The sequence below is a fragment of the Lepidothrix coronata genome, unplaced genomic scaffold (genome assembly GCF_001604755.1).
Source record: "Lepidothrix coronata isolate B3197 unplaced genomic scaffold, Lepidothrix_coronata-1.0 Scaffold184, whole genome shotgun sequence".
In the NCBI taxonomy this organism is placed as follows: Eukaryota; Metazoa; Chordata; class Aves; order Passeriformes; family Pipridae; genus Lepidothrix; species Lepidothrix coronata.
The window spans coordinates 1,274,979-1,296,432 of NW_016690364.1; the positions used below are offsets into that span (position 1 = coordinate 1,274,979).

General features: G+C 44.6%; 1 protein-coding gene across 1 annotated transcript; it reads left to right on the top strand.

Annotated features, from left to right (window-relative positions):
• Window positions 1-12,662: 12,662 nt before the first annotated feature.
• Window positions 12,663-20,875, top strand: NFKBIZ (NFKB inhibitor zeta). Its single transcript, XM_017830896.1, has 12 exons — window positions 12,663-12,692; window positions 13,137-13,276; window positions 14,187-14,223; window positions 14,318-14,421; window positions 14,530-15,293; window positions 15,736-15,841; window positions 16,172-16,318; window positions 16,809-16,872; window positions 17,499-17,668; window positions 18,325-18,435; window positions 18,554-18,721; window positions 19,382-20,875. The coding sequence occupies exons 2-12, from the start codon at window positions 13,148-13,150 to the stop codon at window positions 19,433-19,435; spliced, it is 1,854 nt and encodes a 617-aa protein (XP_017686385.1). The 5' UTR covers window positions 12,663-12,692; window positions 13,137-13,147; the 3' UTR covers window positions 19,436-20,875.
• Window positions 20,876-21,454: the final 579 nt, after the last annotated feature.

Genomic DNA, 21,454 nt, shown 5'->3' on the forward strand with positions numbered 1-21,454 from the left:
TGAGTTCATGCCCTGCTCTCCCAGTGCCACCTGACAGCCATAAGGTAACAGGGTGAAGGTAAAGTGCCCTATTCCCAGCATTTTGCTCTGGAAACTGAAAGTGAAGCGTGCTGCCATCGTGTCCAACCTATGTCAGCCTTCTCTTGGCCAAAAATAGAAGAGATGCTGCAAACATGAGCTGCTTTTCAGTGTGGTGTTAGGTGTGTTTTCAAGGTCATGGGGAGAGGGAGAGAGTGGCTGAATTCACCACCGTGCTTGTCATCCAAATCTAAACTTTCATGTAAGGGAACATAGCTCGTATCTGGGCAGTGACTCTAAAATCCTGTCAAAATTGCTGTGTCCTTCTCTGTTGGCATTACTAGCCTCTTGAGGGCATATCCAATAGCCTTTTGGGGTGTTTTAAGCTGGTCTGCTCTGTAAGTCTTGTCATAGTGAATTGTACAGGAGCTTCTCTGCATGGAAAGGGAAAGAGGGATTTTGTGGGAGAATGCTAGAGAATTAAGTGTGTGTAAGTCACTTTGTGTGAGGCCCAGGTGCAGAGTAAGCACATCATTAAACATAAGTGAAAGTGTAATGTGCCCTCACCCACATCCAGACTGTGTCAGCTGGCGTGGGCTTAAAGCATTAGTGAATCCTCAATGAATGTGGCCAGAAGAGGGCTTTGAGGCACTGAAAAAGAGCCTGGGATGACTCTCAAATGAAAAACATAAGCCACAACATAATAGTCCTGGTGGTGGTTTGTTTTCTAACTCCTGGGTAGCTGTGTTTTGAAAACAGATGTCACAAACACCACTGAATGAAGCTCTCTCACTGGGAGTCCATTCTAGAGTTGCTATTGATGTTGATAACTTAGAATGAAGACTGTCCTTCAGAGGGTGATTTTTTTTTTTCTTTTTGGCTCTAAATATTCTTTTTAAAGTGAGGTGTTTTTTTTTCCTAAGTCACAAAAGCATCCAGAGGAGTAAACTCGACTGGGATAGAATAGTACATCTGATGCCAGTTCTTTCTGAAACATAGAAAACTCAGCAGACTGTATGGTCTGACAGAAGACCATGATGAGGCAGTCAATGTTGTGTGGGTCAGCCACCTGTTAAACATTTTGTCCTGCCCCTCCACTTGTTAGTCTCCCTTCCCTGGTCAGCTCTGAAAATAGACAAGTGATTTTCACCCTGTGCCCTCATGTTTGGGCCCTCCGTATGCACCTGTTGTTTTTTGGTTCAATTTGGTATGGGGCTCTCCCCTTTTTTATTCTAAATCTCTGCTGCAGGTTGTTTGCAATGATTGGGTCTATTTATATGACAAGGACTAATGCTCTGCTGTGGCATGGCAGCCCACTCTGAAGGATCTCACAAAAGAGCTTCCAGGTGGGACATGCCCGTGGGAGTACAGCAGGTGACAGGCATGGCACAAGTACCTGCAGTGAAAGAACCATGACAAATTCACAGGGTTTTTCCCCTCTTGCCATCCTGCAGTCAGTTCTTTCCACTGCTTGCTGCCCTCTGGTTTGCCCTGTGCCAAGTGAGTCACGCTTTCCAGTCCTGCCTGCCCTCTTTCTCTGTCTGAGTCAGCTTCTCTCAGGGAATTGTCACTTGCTGTTGGCAAGGCAGCTATTTCTGTCTTTAGCTGCTTCTTCCTTCTAATGGTTTCATATCTTTCTGCTCCACTTTTATATTTTTCCCTGTGTATTTGTATTGTTATTATTTGCATCTGCTGTGTCTTGGTTTAGCCTTTGCTTTGATAAGTAAAAATAGAAAAAAAAAGTTCTTTTACAGAAAAAAGATCTTGTCTTTAAAATCCAATTAAAAGAAACCAGGAGCTCCAGTAACAAGCAGATATTATAATTATTTTGCATTGTTGTAATATGTGTTCAACATATGTGTATCTTCCAATCCCAGAAATTTCATATCTGCTGTTTGCAATGCAGGTTCCCCACGTTAACACATTTCTTCCTGATGTCCTGTTGCCCCTGTTTTGCTGTGCAACAAACATTGCTACAAGTAGTTATTTTCATTTCTAACTGAAGTCATGACTTTTCATCCTGCCCTGCCACATATCAGCCATGGCATTGTTATGCTCCCCTTCTTTTTTTTCTTGTCAGACTTGGATTTTCCTTTTTTTTTTTTGCAGCTGGGAATGCCTGTTTGCACAGGTGAGTGGTGCTCAGGAGGGGGCTGACCCTCCTGGCATATACCGCTGGTAACAAGTGTCCCCCGTGGCTTTAGGAGCCAGAGCATCGGAGCTGCCATAGGTCCACAGGCAACAACACCTGGGAGAAAGGGGTGTAGCAGCTGGATGAGCTGAGTGGTGCTCCAGGTGCTGCTCCTACTGCCTGTGATGTTGAGTCTGGCTGAGGCACTGCCCTGCCACATGTTGGACAAGACTGAGGGCACCACGGGCTTCCAGTGAGCAAACAAATACCAGCCCCAGCTAGAACAAAGCATCCTTATTTCAAGGAAAAGTATTGACCTCATCAAGATTATCAGTTGAACACGTTCCAGTGATATAATACATCTGTGAACAGGAAGGTGGAGCCCACGCAGCATTTCCTGCCTGCAGGGGGAGGGTTTCAAAATTATCACCTTTGGGATGGAGATGTTCTCTCCTACCTCCCTCCTGCAGCTTACTGAGGCAGGGCAAGGGTGTAGGTAAAGTCTGTGTGTGTTTTGTTTGTTTAACATCTAAGTTCCAGTGCAGGAGGCACTTGGATACACAGTGGGCAGGACACAAGTGGTCCAGTGCTAGTATCTTGTTGGTGCCAGCTGCTGGGAACTGTAGGAATTAAGTGCATTTGAGAAGGGGTAACACAAGGCACTGAAGCTGGGGGATATTTGCTCTGAAAAGATTTGTGTGTCCTGTCCTTGCTCACCGTGTTTGGTATGCCTGTGCCACTGATGAAAGGAGAAGAAAAGGGAGCATGATTCAGATGGATCTTCTCACCTTTTAGGAAAATCCTGGAGACTTCTTTCAAGCTGGAGGTTATTCATATCTACTGGAGCAGGTGACTATTTCACATCTGATAGATCTATGACGGAGACAGCCTTTTTATTTTTTTTTTTTACACTTGCCCCCCCTCCTCCATTTTAATCAGGCTCCTGCTTGTATGGAGCTTTCACAGTGACACCAGCCCTGTGAAACTCACTCCAGCCTTTCTGAGGGCAAAGTCCCACTGAAATCCAGACAGTCACCAAGGAGAGGTATTTGTCCTGTGCCACCGCCCAAAGGCTGGAGCTGGGTTTTTTTCCTACGGGACGTTGCATCTCTTTTGCTTCCTGTGTGACTGCTATGCAGGCACCTGCTTGTCCAGGTTACCCCATAGTGCCAAGACAGAAAAGGGCTACAAGATGCAGCTTGACTGCTTGTGGCCATACAGGCAGCACTCCAGGCAGAAGGCGGACAAGGAGGACAACCTGACCCTGGCAGGAAGGAAACCCCACCGTGTTCTACCTGAAGGTTTCTCTTCACCCGTTTGTTGTGCCACACTTTTTCATTAATCTTGTTGTGAAGCTTGTATCAGTGTCTTCTAGACCCTCTCTTGGCAGTGTTACGCCAGCCTGGGGTTTCCTGCCAGCCTCCTTGGCAAGGGAATGTCCCTGGCCAGGGCTTACCCCGCCTGGGAAATTCCACCGTGCAGAAAAAGTCCAGGGAGCCACACTCACGGCACTGTGCTCCTCCACCCTGCTGCTTCCCCTCACATGTCATAACATCCCCTTTTCCTTCTGGCTAACCTGAGCCAAAAGATAAGTGGTGTGTGATCCACTGCAATAAAAATAGCCCTGTGGGTACTCAGCCTGGAGCTGTAATGAACTTGTGGGGTGTTGTTTAGGGTATTTTTCTTTTTTTTTTTTTTTTTTTTTTTTTTTGTGACCAGAAAGTCAGAGTAAGCAGGACTTTTGTGAGGGAGGGGAAAAAATAGTTTCCTTACCACTGCTTCTCTGTTTTATATTATTAAACCTCAGAGGAACCTCTCAGTCATTCACACAGACACGGTCATAAGGAATGATTGTTTGTCAGTGGGGTGCAAAGAAGGGGTTTGTTTTCTGTAGAGCTATTTCTAACTTCAGTGCTCCGACATGAAGGTATGCTGTTATAATTTTATTTTATTTGGTGCTTTAAAAAGCTGTAATTGATTGGAACAATATTGAGTTCTTCTTATTATTTTTTTTTGCTTCTAATAGCCTTCCAAGGGGCTTGTGTTTTAATTGTCTGTGTCTGTTTTGGGGTTGGATATGGAAGAATGGTTGGCTTTTGGGAAGGTAATAGGTAACAACAACAAGCGTGAAGAAACCACAAAGAACAGTGGGGTTTTTGAAAGCCCACAGTGAATCTAGTAGCAAAATACCCCTAAATAGCTTAGCTGTTTTGGGCAACTCTCTCTGAAACAATCTGCTTTTTCCAGGGGAGGATGTAATAGCTTTCCAGAGTTTAGATGGAGAGATGTTTGTTTGTTTGTGGATGAAAGCTAAGCTTAGAGAGCACTGAATGAAAGAAGCATTGTTAGTGAAAGCAGGTGTTTTGTATAATCTTGATTACAATTTCTTTCCTCACAGCTCATCATTAATTTTGGAATAGCAGAGCATCAGCAGCATACAAGCCTGCCAGCTTCAACAGGAGAGGCATAAACTGTTGTGGTGCAGTGTGAGACAACACAGGGAAACATATAAAAATAGGGATCTACGCCTACTTTCTTGTAATTCAGAAAAAGTCTGTGGGAATGAAAAGAAGTAAGTTTAATGACCTTAAACTTCACTTTAAATTTTGTTATGCTAAGGAATTTATTAAACCAAACCATAAACTTCTTTTCATCACTTGGTGAGGGTTTCTCTGGCTTACCACATGAGGTCAATTATGCAGCACCCCAGTTCATTAATGGTGCCCGTATCTGGCAGGCAGGGAAGGCAGCTCAGCACTAAGCATCTTGCAGAGGATAAATTGTGGTGTGGTTTTAGACCCCAATTATTTGGGGGCATGTGTGTACCATGGTGTCATTGAAGACTTGTGTACGGCGGGCGGTGGTTAAGTTTGCAAGTACTTTAAATGGAAGCTGGGTATTTTCAGCTGGGACTTTTGTGGCTTGCCTGGAGGCACGTGGAGTACAGGGAATGGGTGATACCATGGGCTCTCCCTCAGCCAGACTGGGTGACCAGTGGTCAGGGAGAAATGTCACCTAGGGATATTGGAAAGAAGGCCACATTTCTGCTCCAAACAAAACTCCATTGTCAGCTTGGTGATCACTGTCTGGCATGTGATTTTGTTTTTGCTAGTTAGACCTTTTTTTAACTTTCTTTACAGCAAGCCACATTTCCTGTTTTGTTTAATGGCAGTGGGTACAAGTAGGGTGTGTCTGAGGAGGAAAGATCTTCTGCCACTGGGGCATGAGCACTGGCCAAGCCCTGGGCTGCTTGGGGCAGTCCAGCTGCCTTGCACTCTGCTGCCCTGGAGGGGCTGGTTGGGGTATCATCGTCGTTGTCATCATAATCATTAACAGTTGCTGGAAATGTGTTTCCAGCAGCTCTCCTGGGCACTGGGAAGCTTTGCTTCTCTTCCCATCCCTGGGCTGGCCAGAGCAGCGGGATGGCAGGCACAGCCCCATCCCTCCCTTTGATTTTGCTCCTGCTGCAGCCCAGGTGGTCTGACCTCACTTTGCTTCTCACCTGGACTTTTGAGAGCAGCAAAACTCAATCCTGACAGTGCTGCTGAGAAACCGCTGTGTGATTTTACGTGTTCCCAGTCACAAGCTTCTGAGACAAAATGTGCAAGGTAGAAACAAGAGCTGCCTTTACTCTTGCTTTCTTCTCAAGAAATTGGCAGGAAATGAAAAGGAAACTTAAACATCCATGGGCTGGCTTCTGTGGAGAGCAGCGTCCTGTCAGACAGGATATGTCTGGCTTTGGTAGGTGTCTTTTCCCAGCTGAGAACTGGAGGAGGGAGGCAATGCCTGGGAACAGAGCTTTGCACCGTGCCCCACCAAGTCAAAGAGTTTATTTTCAACTTTCTTGATGTTTTATGCTAACTTGTGCATGATTTACATATTACTGTAAATTTGTCATTACTGTCATGGATTTCTTTCTAAATGTGTAGCAGCTGGCTTTTCAATCTGTAGAAAGAACACAGTACTTTGTATCCTTTACATGATATTAATACCCTTTAGGCAGACATAGGACAACTGCAGTTGAGAGTTATGTGACAGCAAATTCTGATCCACAGGTGCAGTGATGTTGTCCCAGTTGTCCCAGCACACTTTGAAATGAAGATAAAACCTGCCCTAGTACATGCATCCTAATTCATCCTAAGCAACAGGAAAATTTTTGTAACTGCTGAAAGCAAACTAACATTTTCCCTACCATAATAAAATTCTATTTGTCTGCCTTGATTTAGGTGCTTTTTTAAATGAGAAAATTTCCTGTTTATTGAATTTTTGTCTGACTAATGGAGGACAGCTCTGCAGCTGAGTTTCAGGACTTTCCCAATGGTCAGACAGACGTGCATTTTGAAAGCTGGGATTTCTCTCGTGAATGGACGTCTGAACTGAAAGCATTTAAACTCAATAGACTGGAAAACACAGTGAAATAAGATCAAGATATTAGATGAGGGCATTTCCTTCAATGATCTCTACAGTGTTAACGTGCTACAAGTGCTTTCTACTGTGGTTGTCTTGTTTCTGCCTGGGCTTTCCTGCTCATGGATCTGCACCCCTGAGCTGATGATATGCTCACAGGCTGTGTAGGATTGTGCAAATCAGTGCTGAGGCTTTCTGCAGGTGTTGATCCTGCCATGCAACCACTGCATGGATGAGCAGCATGCATGCTGACACTGTGCCTGGGGTTTCTGGACTGGTCAGCTGTTAGATTTGCTGTCTGATAGATGTGACTGGTTTGCCATGTCCAAGAGGAGTGCAAATTTTCAAAATCTTCCTGGACGACTTTTTTGAGTGGAAAAACACGTTTGGGAAGCCTGGATGTATGGTGACCTTAACCTGAGATAGGTTACCCGTTACATAAATTGAGAGTCTAGGAATGCAAGTTCCCGGGTAGATTGCAGTTCAAAAAATCATGTTTTTCTGGGTTCAAATCTCAACTGAGAGTTTTTCCTCCCATTCCTGTACTGAAGTGTTGACTGGCGATGTGCACTGGGACAGCTCTGCAGTCTCTGCTAGAAAGTGGTTTCATTTCACAGGGGCTTGAAACAGTTCTTGTTTGTTTGTAGAAGGTAGGAAGCCTGAAATGGAAGTACACCAGGGCCTAACTCACCTGCTGTGTTTGCAACACAGGCTCCTGCATCTTACAGCAGAACATAAAATTATTGTGGGCTCAGAAGGGCAGGTTTTGGCCCAGGCTGGTCACCTGAGTTAGGAGGAAAAATGTCTTCAGCATGAGCCATGAGGAAAACTGGTGCTTACTCCTCCAAACTTACACTGGGTCTCCCTAACAGCTCTGAGAAACTGCACTAACTCCCTTTCTGAACTGGAATATCGGAAGAAGCCAAATATTTTGAGGCAAGATTGAGCACTATTTACCTCATCTATGTGCACACAGTATTCTTTACAGGTGACATATGACGTTTCCCTTTGCTATGGGGAAACAGCCTTCTGCTCCTTGTTTACACGGTGTGACATCAGTGGTGGATGTATTTCTTAGCCGTGCGTTCCTACTGCAAGGCACTAATGAACTAATGAGATATGTAAGCTTCTGAGAAAACATGACGAACCAGGGTAGTGAGTATCTTGAGAGGAATGTCCACAAACATGAGGTGTATGTACAAGGAAACTGTTTACTTTCACAGAACTCAGATCCACTTCACCAGCTTTGCAACACTTACTGGGTTTAGGGTTTCTTTTAGTCTGTGCTGATTTAAGCTGCCTTATATACACAGTGGAAAAAGATCTACTTAGGAACATCCCACTTTTTTTTTTAATTTCTTTTTTTCTGTTTTTTTTTTTTTTATCAGGCAGCTTGGGAGGAAAAAAAGCAGAATTGAGGGTATTCTTTGGATCAAAGGAGCAAGGCCCAGAAGAAATATGTTAAATAAAAAGTCTGAGTTTTCCTTTAATATGAAGGCTTATACATGCCCCCTTTTGATGTTCAGCTTAATTCCAGAATGTCAGTCTTGTAGACCAAAGTCTAGGAAAAAAATGCTGCAATACAAGTATAGCAAAGAGGGAAGAAACACTGACTGCTCTGTACCAGCTTTTAGAGCAAACCTGTGTCATGAACCATTTCCAACCTGCTGACATGCACTCTCCGAAACTGATAAAGCAAACAGAGGTACAGATCCTGAACGCTCGCTAGGAGTGGAATTGTTACTGAGCTTTTATCTCTGGTTTTCTTGATGCTATTCTAAAAGCAATCCGGGTGTTATGCTGGATAGTTTGGGGGTTGCATACTGTGTGGAAACGCTGCTGGGGTACAGAGGTGTGGTGGAGGTGTTCACTCACCTCGACTCAGCCTGCAGCAGGAGCCTAATTATACCTATTGGAGAGTAAGGAACATTTGACGTCCATACACCAAACTTGCGTTAAGCAACCAGACTGTAAACTACCATTTTTATTTCCAGTTTGAGAAATACCACAAAGGTTATACTGCTCCAGAAATATGTTGCAAAATCGAATTCTTGTTACTAATAGCTTGTGCTCTGCCACTTTACCCAGAGACTGACCCTTATCCTGCACTGCTGGTTGAGAGACAGACTGAGGAGAGATTTATTCTGCTCCCATACCCACTGAACCGTGGGCTGCTCTGAGAGCTGGCATGTTTCTCACTCACAGAGGGAGGTTAGGAAGGATTGTGTGCCTGGCAGAATGACTACGTGCTGCTCCATGGGGAAGACAAAGTTCCACTTTCTGGGCTTTCTTTCTTTTTCTTTCTTTCTTTCTTTCTTTATTTAAAGCCTACATCCCTTATAACGTTCACATCAGTATGTGCCCCAGGGATTGAGCAGTGCAGGCACACTGCATCTTTTCTCTGTGCTGGTTCTGATTAGGATAGCAAAAGAGAGACACATGACCCTGGTTAACCTAGATGTTTAGTCAGTGATGAAAGCATTAAGTTGCTGGTATTCAGCTTCTTCAAGTTTTGTAATGAGACCCCTGCCCAGCAAATGCAAGCTTCAAGACAACAGGATTTTGGTTTTGTTCTTAACTGAACTTTCAGATCCCTTTGAGGCAGCTCATAGGTGTGCACAAATCACCCTCTCAAAAGCTGTTTCAGTAATCAAGTATATTGGATTAACCTAAACCGAGACTGATTGCTTTAATGCCACAATAGTTGTCCAGACTGTGTTCTGAAGGGAGGGAAGAAGCAGAGTTTTCAGAAACAAGTGCACTCTGTTTCTTTTTTGTTGTTGTTTGTGATACCAAGATAAGCCTATCTTGCTTTTTGCAGGTGTGTAGAAGAGGAGTTTCAGGACAAATGCTGCTGATAATGGCCACTAGTTGGCATTATTGATACATCCCAGTAAATGGAGGTGGTGCAATAAAACATGGGAAGACAGTGCTCAGGGAACTGAGAGGGCCACCTCTGTGCTCACCTTGCAGCCTTCTCCAGCTCTGAGACTGATGGGTTGTACCGAATTATAGCTCAGGCAAAGCAGGCTGAAATTGCCTGGATGCCACATGTGTCCTGCAATGCCTTCCCAGCTGGTCCCCCTTCCCCTCCAGTTTGTAGCTGTTTGTGCAGGCTGTGTCAGGTTCCTCATTAGGAGAAGAAGTGACAAGTGCTTTTTCTTGGTCACCACCCTGCCCCAGAGGAACTTACTTTGGCTGAAGATGCCTCACAGGGTTTTGGTCACCACAGAAATTAAGTAGTGTTTGGGCCAAAACCCAAATGTTCAAGGTCTGCAGCATTAATAATTACAATTTGTGGATGTAGCAATAATTTACCAGTAACTCTCATGGAAGCACTTTGAGTGCACAAGGCCGCTGGGAGCCAGCTCATCTTGTGCAACCTATGGGTGTGTGTGTATTTTTGAAAGAGCCTTTTGTTACAGAGCTCAGTGGAATTAGACTTGTCTTAATCTGCTTTGACTGGGAGTAGGTTTATGCCAGGAGACCTGATAAATAAGATGTCACTGATGAAACAAGTATGAGCTGATGTATCAGAGTGTTGCCTGAAGTGGATTTTCCTTGGTAAAGGGAGAGCAAGTCAGCAATTCAGCCTTCAGGAGAATAGAAACTTTGGAATAGAAGAGAAAAAAAATTCACATCCTCTTTAAGATAAAAAAACCCAAACAAGAACTCATTAAATTGCTTTATAGAATAGTTTTCATTCATATGTAGCAACTAATCTTCAATTAAATCCATTCCAAAATTGTTACTAAATAGCAAGGATAAAGGCGCTGCCTGTCCCTACCTGTGTGTGATTTAGGGACCTTCCATGGCACAGTACAACTACAAGGAGAGAAATCCACTTTTGGTTTGAAATCTCATTTAATCTCGGCATTTTGAAGGCAATTGCAAGCAACTATAATGACAAATCTAATTTTCTGAATTATCAACTTCTCACATTCATGTTACCATTTGCTTGTTAAAAGACGAAATCCATTTGCTGCAGTAGTTGTAGACCCTCTTGGTGATATTAAAATAACTTGCTTTCTGGGCTACTTGGCAGGGATGAGAATGGAAAGGTCTATCAGTCGGATCTGCTTTCAGAAAGCTGAGTTGTGAGTCCTCCCATTAGCCACCAACTGTGCAAAGATCATTCGGGGGCTCAAGGATCTCTCAGCACCAAGTGCTTTTCAATGAGGAAATACTTAAAAGCATCTACCTAAGGCTAAGGTATTGTAAGTGAGGACTAAGGCTTGAAGAACAGAGAACCATCTCCTTGTGTGTTGAAACCATATGGCTTGATTTCAGAAATCCTCACCTGCATAAAGCGGTTCATTAATGAGGGAGCCGTGCTTGGGAGAGAGCTGTTGCTCAGGGAGCAAGTGAGTTCTTGGGCTATTTCTCGCATTACTTGGCATCTGATTTCAGTTTATGGGTTCCATTTGCAAATTTTGTTGTGACTGCATAGATTCAATCTGTGGTGTAAAACAGCAGTTTTTGGAGTAGAAAACTGCCTAGCTAATTCCCAGCAAAAACCTTGCTTCAATTGACAGTGGAAGAAATATTTGAATAGTATAAAGTAATTCGCTCCTGCCTCCTCATGGGCTGATTAATATAATTTCATGTTGCACCTGTCCCATGTTTTTCAATACAATGAAACATTAGTAATAATATAAATTATAGACCTCCAATTTGCATAATACACTTCAGAAAGACCACGTTGTTTTACTACATAATTTTTGGAGCACCCACAGTACTAAAAACATCCTAATCAACCTCACAGACAAAATCGCACTTTCGTATTTTAGAAGACAGTGACCTCAGTGGAAATGAGGAAAGTAGATATATTTGTCTGAAAAGTAGAAACCTGAGAAGTCTCCCCATGAATATCGGTAATAACTCAGTACTGTTGTTCACAGTAATCGCAGGTACATGGTTTTGCCCACTTTCTGTTTTGGCATTGTGTTGCTTACCCACTTCTCCCCACTGGCCTCGACCAAGAGGCTTTGCCACCGTGGTATGGTGCAACTTAAAACCAAAATAACTCCTGTGTCTGCCCCCTGCCTACTACACACTCCAGTCACAGAGGAACAGAGATGAGTCATCTCTGTTGTGAGTAACCGCTCACATTTCCCTTTCTCGCTGGATGCTGCTCACTTGAAGCACACGACCAATAAACCCCTGTACTCCCAAGACCACGTCCCCGGAGCCGCGGCCTGGCAGGAGTGGGACAAAGACTCCCACGCCATCGCACCTGGGGTGAGAGGTACCTGCACACGGGGACGCGAGCTGGGCATCAGCAACAAGGGGCTGAGGTGGATGCTTGTCCTTTCTATCTCTGCAGTTCCGTAAGAGGGTGGGAATTAGGGGTTGCATTCGTTGTGAGCGAGGGCTGCCAAAGCTCAGGCACATGGTGTGATTCTTGGGGTGTCCTGTGCAGGGCAAGGAATTGGACTTGATGATCCCGATGGGTCCCTTCCAAATCAGCACGTTCTGTGATTCTATGAAGCCTACAGGGGCAAACTGGGAGGACAGGGTGCGAGGTGGCATCCATAACTACCACCCCCATCGTTCCCATCCCATCCCGCCACCCTCGCCCTGGCGACGCTGCCCCGTGCCCAGGCTGGGGGCTCTGGTCGTCCACGCCACGAACCCCCCGCGTTGCCCTGCCCGGCCCTGCCCTATCCTGCTCCCGGTTCCCGCCCCGCCGCGGGCGCGGCTCCTCCCGCGGCCCTTACGGGAAGCGCGGCCCCGCCCGGGCCCGGCCCCGCCCCGTGGGGGCGGACCCGCTATAAGCGCCGCGGCCTCCCGGCTGCCCCCAGTGCCCGCCGCGCCGCCCGCCCAGCCCTGGCCGTGCCCTCTCCCGCTCCGCCGCCCTCAGCCGCCCCTCGCCGCCGCCCGCCGCCCCGCGGCACCGCCATGATCGTGGAGAGCAGCCGAGACGCGGCGCCCGATGGCGGCGACGGCGGCGCCCTCAGCAGCCCCATCAACCTCGCCTATTTCTACGGGGCCTCGCCCCACTCCAGCGAGGGCAGCTGCTCGCCGGCGCACTCCTCCGCGCCGGGCTCGCCGGGATCCGACTCGGACCTCTCGGTGAGCAGCCGCGGCGGCGGCCGGAGGGACCCCCGGGGCGGTCCCCGCCCCGCGCTGCAAGGTACGGCGTGTCCTCCGGCCCGGGGGGCGGCGGGGAGGGCGCGGGGCCGCGGTCCGCGCTTTGTCCCTACGGGGGGCGAAGCCGGTCACCGACCCTTTCGGGTTGAAAAGCCGCCGAAGCGGTGAAAAGCGGGAGTGCCGCGTCGGGCGGGCGCGGCTCGCAGGTGCTGCACGCCCAGCGCCGGAGTGTTCCGATTCTTGGGAGCGGGAGCGGCCGGGGGGGTGCCCGGGCGAGGGGGTAGCGGAGGAGCCGCACGCCCGTGGGGTGGTGGAGGGGACGCGGGGGGCAGCGCCCTGTCTCCTCTCTGCTAACCAGGGATTTAGGTGGTTTTCCACAAGAGTTCCCGGCTTTGTTTTTTTTTTTTTTTTTAATTTATTTTTATTTTTGTTCTGTGAAAACGGAATCAGTGATTAAAAATCGGGTTTTGTTTTCGTGTCTCCGCAGTTGACCAACACATGGGGGGGGGAAAGCAGCACAGAGGACCTTTCCAAGGCGTCCGCGTGAAGAACTCCGTGAAGGAGCTCCTGCTGCATTTCAGGAGCAGCAAACAGATGTCCTCGGGCCCCGCCACCGAGGAAAGCAAGGTAACCGGCATTTTTGTACACTAACATATTTGCTTTTAATGGTTACTGTGCCTTGCGATAACGCTAGAAATGAGCTGCTGCTTTATCTGATGTGGCTGGAATCAGTGATTTTCCTTTTCAACGCATAATGGAAGAATACTGCTGGGCAGAAATCGGTGGAAAGGTTTACCGTGGGAGAAGGAAGCACTTAAAAATGTTCTTACGAAGCTTAATTTTCTAAAGGGAGTTTGGGTAAAGATACATTTGTGTTACGAAACCACAGAAACTCCCTGTCAACTGCAATGAGATCATTCATTGGAAGGCTTGGGGATTCTTCTCAGGAGAGATTTGTTTGTCATGCTCTTGCGCTTCTCTGTGCAGAGCACACAGTATAAAGGTAGGCCCTTCCACTTCCAGTCTGAAAAGACAGAAAAAAATACAGGAAATTCTGAGAAGATAAAGGGTATTCTTGATTTTATTAGAATAGTTTTTCTGAGTGTGTATTTGTAAGCTTTCTAGATAAGTGTGTCACTGGAAGATTTTTGCATAGAAAAGTTCGCGGCATTGGAGAACTGTAAAATCGGCTGGCTTATTCAAGTTTAAAAGAAATCCTTGGGAAGGAATAGTATCTTTCTCTAGATTTTCTGGAGTTTTGTGGTATTGTAACAAATAGCTTAAAAAGCCTAAAGAAAAATGGTGGTTTTCATTTAAATTTCATGAAAGTATTTCCATTTTCTAACCTTAATTAAAAGCAATTAAGTTAGGGTTAGACAACCATGTACTAGAATTACTATAAGGTGTATTCTGTGTTTATGAAGGAAGTCACTGCTGCTTTCTTGGTGTTTTTATTGTTGTTGTTTGTTTTGTTTTGTTTTGTTTTTCCCCTGTAATAACATTATAATAACAGAATAATCTGGATTTTTCTTGAAAGGCACAAGGAGGATTGGTGAACTACGAGCCATACACAGGTAGACTGTTTTTTTTTTATACATACCTTGTAGTATTAAATCAGTTGTAAGAGTAACCTCCAAATGGATTCTAAATTTGTTTACTTTTCAACAGAGCTGAAGAGCATACTAGGTCACAGTGGCAAAAGAAAGGCTCCTGAGCTCCTTTCTGATGGACCTTCTTTCAAACGCCAGGCTAATATTCACCCACATCTCCTGGTAAGTTTGTATTAATTTTTGCTTTATCCAATCAGAAACTACCAGATACAACTGTACCTCCAACTTTCTGGGGCTTGTTTTGATTTTTTTTTTTTTCCCTCTTGTCAGACACCACCCCAGACACCAACTTCTATGGATAACATGGAAGAGACACATAAAAACGACCCAAAGCATGACAGTAGTTCTGATCTGCTGCAGAACATCATAAACATCAAGAACGAGTCGAGCCCCATTTCCCTGAACACAGTGCAGGTGAGCTGGATGCACTCTGTCTCCAGTCACGGCTCGCCTGGTGAGCAATACCAGGACAGCCCAGGAACACAGGCTTTTTCACCGTCCCAGAAATACCAACCATTCCAAGATCATACCAACCAGCATATACTTGATCCACCGCAACATTACCAGTTCCCCCCATCCCAGAACCAAGATTTGTCACAGAGTTATCCTTCAGATGCCTCCCTGGAGTACAGGCCGTTTGCTGCCAGTGACCAGTCTCCTGCCTACCAGCAGAACACCTTTGAGAGCCATGAACTGCAGTACTGCCCGTCCCAGAGCTTCTCCTCCCTCTTGAATGACTCTGAAGGCTCGGAGGGCATCTCCACTCCCCTCCAGCCTCTGACCAGTGCCCACCCACAGGCTGATGTTGCCCCTCACGCCCCGAACTTCAGCTTGCTTTCCAGCAACATCTGTGGTGGTCTGGAGCGCAGTGTCTCTTTGGCTGCTCTGAATGTCTCTCTACCTGATCAAAGCGTTGCCAGAAGCACGACGCAGCTGGGCAAGTCATTTTTTCAATGGCAAGTGGAGCAGGAGGAAAACAAACTGGCTAACATATCTCAAGACCAGTTCCTTGCAAAAGACTCGGATGGAGACACGTGAGTGCCGTTTATCTTGGTGTTTCTTATGTGGGAGGTTGGGGAATGGTTTTGCATTTTGGTGGGCTGGGGAGGGAGTTGAGAGGCAGAGTGGTATAGTGGAAGCCGTTCAGTAGCAGTGTTTGTATCATGAGTGCAGTAGTTCAAGGTAATCAAGCAAAGCATGTGGTGTGATGCAAAGAGTTGCAGCGCACTGAGTAGATGAGGTGTTTGTATTGTCTAATTTTTAGTACTTATCAATAGACTGTGGTAAGTGGAAAGAAAAACATTCAAATTTAGATGCTTTAAATTGCCCTGGTAAGAAAGTATCCATGTTCCTGTCTTAGTTATGCAGAGAAGGTCTGAAGCTGGCAGCATAACACCCCTTACCATGTGTTTGGATCTCTGATGTCTTGAACCCTGGTTTGTATGGTGGTGTAACTGTTTCCTCTCTTTCCTGCAGCTTCCTTCACATTGCTGTTGCCCAGGGCCGTCGAGCACTCTCCTATGTTCTTGCAAGGAAGATGGCTGCCATGCACATGCTGGATATTAAAGAGCACAATGGCCAGGTGAGGTTCTCAAAAACCTTTGCACCTGCTTTGTGCACCTGAGTGCTTCCTGCATGTCTGGACCTTGAGAAAGATGTGGGGAAATGCTTATTTAATATTAACCCCAAGATTTAGCCTGCATACTAATATTAACCTTGAGCTAATAATACTTCTTGGGATCACCTTGAGCTGGTAAAACTATGTGTTCTGCTTCATTTGTCCTGGCTTCCTAGCATTCATAATCACTGCTTAAATAATACCGGGCAGCTAGGCTTTTTATTTGTTTTAGTTGCTCTTTCCTGTTAGAGATCAGATGACTAATAGCTTAAATTTTCTTCTTGATGTTTGCAGAGTGCTTTCCAGGTTGCTGTGGCTGCCAACCAGCATCTCATTGTGCAGGACTTGGTTAGCTTGGGGGCTCAAGTCAACACCACAGACTGCTGGGGTAGAACGCCGCTGCATGTTTGTGCTGAGAAGGGGCATGCCCAGGTCCTCCAGGTAAGAACCAGCAGGCACAGCTTTGCCCCGGCCATTAACACTTACACTTTGTGTTAGTTGTCTTGGGGAAACTCTGGAAACATCACTCCTTCCTTTATCTTTTCTCTCTGGGTAGCCCAGCGAGTGTGTCTCAGGGCTCTACATTAAAAGCTTGAAGTGAGACTGAATTTCACATTAAGGTTCTCACCAACATTTTGAAGTCATTTGCTGGAATCCTCCAGTCTACCAAACCAATAAATAAGTCTCCTCTTAATCGTAGAATGGTTTGAGTTTGAAGGGCCTTTTACGATTATCTAGTTCCAGCTACCCCGTTGTGTTCAGAGACACCTTTCAATAGATCAGATTGCTCAGAGCCCCATCCAGCCTGGTCTCGAACACTTACAGGAGTGCCCTTTTTATTGCAACTTTGTTGCAGTAAGACTGTATACAAACTTAAAGCGGTATGTGGTTTGGATAAGACCTAAATGTGTACCTGTTCCCGCTTTTGTAGGCAATCCAAAAGGGAGCCATGGGAAGCAATCAGTATGTGGACCTTGAGGCAACAAACTATGATGGTGAGTAGTTAAGATAATTTACAGAGTTACTGGATATTACAGTGTTTTATAGGTGCTGATATGAATGTTATCCTGGATTGAGAAGCAAGAAAATGGAGTATTTCTTTGTCAGATTGAGTTTTACAGTTACAACTGACATCTGTCAGATAAAAACATGGTTAGTCTGTGTCTGACAGGTCCTCTTTCCTCTTGCATATGATTGCCACGTTTGGCACAGAGAGTGTAGGTAGTAATTGGCTATTGTTTAAAACATTTGAGTGCCAGCGTTACATCAGTGGATACAGAAGCCAGAATCTCTGGCACTCGAGAGCTGCTTTGTTTGGACCTCTTTTCCATAAACAGCTCTTTCTAATGTATATTTTGTAAAAAATATATATTAGAAATTGATTCTTTCATTATCTGCTGGCTGAGAGCTCACAGTAGGTTGCTACTTAACTCCTCCAGTGTTGGACAACCCAAATCTCAAGCTGCTTAGGAGCAGTCACTGTCACTTGCAAATATGGAACCATCCCTGGGCTTAATGGGATGAGAAGCAATTTTATCCAGCCTTTGGATAAAAGCAGCCAGACGATACTTCTGTATTGTACTTGTTCATTAATGATGATTTTAATTGTTTTTATGTTAAGGTATGACAGCATTGCACTGTGCGGTTCTGGCCCATAATGCTGTGCTGCATGAACTGCAGAACAGTCAGCCACCTCACTCCCCTGAGGTCCAGGAGCTTCTGCTGAGAAACAAGAGCCTGGTAGAAACTATCAAGACTCTGATACAAATGGGAGCCTCTGTTGAAGCTAAAGTAAGTAAAATGGTTTAGTCTGAAGTGCCAGATCCAGTGAGAATGTGGAAGCAGAACATGTCGCTTTCTCCCATGCCACATTTCAGCTTTATTACGAAGGAAGTAGACTAATTTGAAAGCTTCCCTACAGTTTAATTTGCCCAAATGGGATGAGAATGTTGCATTTATTCAGAGCAAGGAGCAAGGTATTATCAATGCAAATGAACCCTAGGGAAAGAGGGAGGTGACAGTCTAATTTCTGGATTAAAAATGACTCTACACTGGCTGCAGTTAGTAGTGTTGTAAAAGTAGGAATATCTCTGGAGCACTCAGGTATCCATAGTAATGGGGTACTGATGATAATTTGTTCTTGAACTACAGCATTTAATTAAAAACAGCTTACTTGTGCATTCAGGTCTGTGCTGGGCCAGACTGTTACTTAGCCAAAATATCAAAATGTTACATTATGTAAACTTACCTCCAGATGAGCTCAGGTCCACTGTTCATCAGGTGTTGATATTAAAATATATATTCAGATTGACTTTTGATGAATTGTAGTGCAAGTATGTTTGTTCAACATTCTGCAATTACTTTGCTTTCTGTTTTTGTTTGTCTGCGTGTTCACCCTGGGTAGATGAAGCACCTGCAGGGAAGACTAACAGTTTCTTTTTTGATAGGATCGCAAAAGTGGTCGCTCTGCTTTACATTTGGCGGCAGAAGAAGCAAACCTGGAGCTCATTCGTCTCTTTTTGGAGCTGCCCAACTGCCTCTCTTTTGTTAATGCCAAGGTATGGTAGTTTTCCTGTAATGCAGATAAAATCCGGGATGTGCTTGTGTGTGGCACCGCGAGTGTCCTGAGTCTCATGCCCCCACCTTTTCTTCATGGAGTTACTTTGTCGTTTTCAGGCTTACAATGGCAACACAGCACTCCACGTGGCTGCTAGCCTGCAGTATCGGGTGAGCCAGCTGGATGCTGTGCGCCTGCTGATGCGTAAGGGAGCTGATCCAAGTGCCAGAAACTTGGAGAATGAACAGCCAGTTCACCTGGTTCCTGATGGCCTTGTAGGAGAACAGGTAAAGTCGTAACAACCCTCTCCTTCTATCTGTCCCTATCTACACAAGAGCTTTATTCCTCTCCAAAAGTTTCTTTTGGGTTTTGAGTTGCAGCTTCTAAGGAAAAGATTTAGCAAGTGCCACTTTATTCAGAGATCTTTAGTTTCAATGTCAAGATCAGGCAGAATATACAAAGACTTGGAATTTTAGGTTTCACTTGTAGCTTTTATTTTTTCCATCTCAATAGCTTTTTCCTGTCAAGATAGGTTTTGTCTTTGTAACCTTGCAACATACTGGAGGTAATACTCCTTCTCCAGTTCGTCTCAGTATGACCCATGATTGTGCTTTTGTTGCTCTTATTGTAATTACTAAAGGCAGTTCTTAGACCCAAGTAGCAGATGAAGAAAATCCCTTTTTCCTGGGAGCTGTATAAATACATGATGAAAGAGGTGACTCTTGGCATAAGAGACTTGTAACTTAGGCACAACTGAGTTGCTGACTATTGCCTTTCATTGGTTCAAGTGGTGTAAAATTGGATCAATTCTTGTGTAACTGAACTCAGAACCTAGGCTTAGGTAAATGAGGAGTGCAAAACTGAGTCTAGGGTGGGGTTTTATTTTCACATTATGACTCGCTTTAGGGTGATGAATACTAATGTTTTTGTGTCTTTCTCTTCTCCAGATAAGACGTATCCTAAAAGGGAAGGCGATTCAGCAGAGAGTGTCGCCGTTTTAGGCTCCATGTTTCTTGGAGTTCAGCAACTCACACTCACTGTCAGTCAGGCAGTCCTAATGTATCTGTAAATAGACCATTTGCCTGGTGTGGGCAAATGTTAGTTGTTTCTATGAAACAAAAGCATTTTGTTCACTATTATATAGTGGGTTATATAAGAGTTAAAAACAAAACCTCAAACCCCAACAATCAAATTCCTCTGACCAAACGGGAATGTTTAATTCCCAAGTATGTGGAACATTTGCCTGGATACCTGGATTTCACAGCTACGGCAAGACTGATTTTATTTAAACAGCCATACAGATAACTTGTAGACAAGGGAAATTCTACAGGATTTTTTTCTTTTTTTTTAGAGACAGCTGATACAGTTCAACAATACAGCCTTTGTAATGTTTTGTGTTTTAAATAACACTTAAGTGCAAGAGAAATTGAATATTTTTGAAGTTGAACATTTATTTATGTAACTTTTTAGCTTTCTTCCAATATCTTGTGCAGGATTGTATATAGTCACTGGCACTATTGTACAGCTGTATATTTCTAAGAATCTATTGATCACTTAGGGAATGACCTGAAGAAACAATTTCCTTGATCCTGAACTTGCAAATTGCATATAGAGTTTTAATACTAGACTGGTGCAAATCGGGTAAATTCTGTTGTTTTGAAAGAGTGAAGATGGAAAGTACAGTTAAGATTGTCCTGGCACTGTTGTTAATAACACATGAAAAGCCATGCTTCTTCAGGGGACTATCAGTTTTTCTCATGCCCAATAGGGGTTTTTCTTTTGATGGAACAATAGATTGAGAGAGAAAGATCATGACTCTTATAGTGTATATGTAACTTGCACTTTAAGGAATATGATCCTGATTCAGTGCAAGTATTTAGCATGTACTTAAACTGTTGGTGCATGCTGACATATCTCCATGTTAATTGTAATACTTCAACATGTGTAAACCCCACTATGTTGGTAGGGCTTAAGCACATGGGTAAGTAGCTTACTGAATTGAGCTCTAGTTAATTCTAGAGACTTAATGTTTTCCACCTCCTGAGCAGTTAGTCCATTTATGGTTTTACCTTATAGGTATAGTGGTTAGCCAAGTAATATTTGAAGTTAATGTTTTTCTATTTTTTAATAATTATGATTATTAATGCAAAATGTATACTAATGATGCTGTATACTTGTGTTCTGTTGGAAAAAACTTCTTCCTATCACTTTCTGAATGATCTGTGCTGGGCTGTAATCCAGTAATGTGTTCTCTGTATGGTCTTTGCTCTTAAGCTGTTTTTGCATCACATGCAATTCTCTGCCATAACCATTTAATTAGTCTGATTCTGCTGTTTTGACAAAGTATGTCTTGTAGACAAGCTAAATGAAAAAAATCTGATATATGGAGGCTTAGTTGCAATGTATTTCTTGAAGGGTCACATGTAACTTGTGTTTGAATAAACATGAAAATTAAATTTTGGTGGTTACGGTGTGTGATACAAATAATGACAATGAAATCAAGCTTGAGATAAATCTGATTTTAGCATGGTAATACTGTGAGGCTCAAAGGTAATTTGTTAAAGATGAAATGAAGTCTCTCCATCCTGCTGTTAAGGCTTTCCCTTGTTTGATGCTGGTTTTGAAGCTGGTGCTTGGATGTTCTGGGTCATGCGCTGTGCAGTTGTATTGCCCGTGTATTTAGTAGATATGCCCCAAATAGAGATAATAATCACCAGGTTGTCCACGTTGCAGGTTGTCACCTGAACACTTGTCCCTGAACACTTGTCCTTGTGTACTTGAAAGTTCTGACAAGAACTTTCTCATGTTCTCCCCATGACTTCCTTGCCTTGGCCCTCAGTTCTTGCGGCCCAGGCACAAGTGTCACCTTAGCATAGGTGGCAGTCTGTGTAGCCAAATGGGGCCATACACGTGGGGGTGGGCTGTGCTTGCTTCACAGATAAGAAGATGGGCTCTGAGCTGGCAGCAATCCTTCAGGAGGAAGAGCTGCCATCACAGCCTGTCCTTGCTGAGCATGAAAC

What these genes read in the sequence shown, in the direction of transcription:
- NFKBIZ (XM_017830896.1), top strand. Translation starts at nt 13,148, where the DNA reads ATGGGGGGGGGAAAGCAGCACAGAGGACCTTTCCAAGGCGTCCGCGTG. An exon ending in TTAAAGAGCACAATGGCCAG is followed by an intron (nt 15,842 to 16,171) that starts GTGAGGTTCTCA and finishes TGATGTTTGCAG; the next exon opens with AGTGCTTTCCAGGTTGCTGT. An exon ending in ATGGCCTTGTAGGAGAACAG is followed by an intron (nt 18,722 to 19,381) that starts GTAAAGTCGTAA and finishes TCTCTTCTCCAG; the next exon opens with ATAAGACGTATCCTAAAAGG.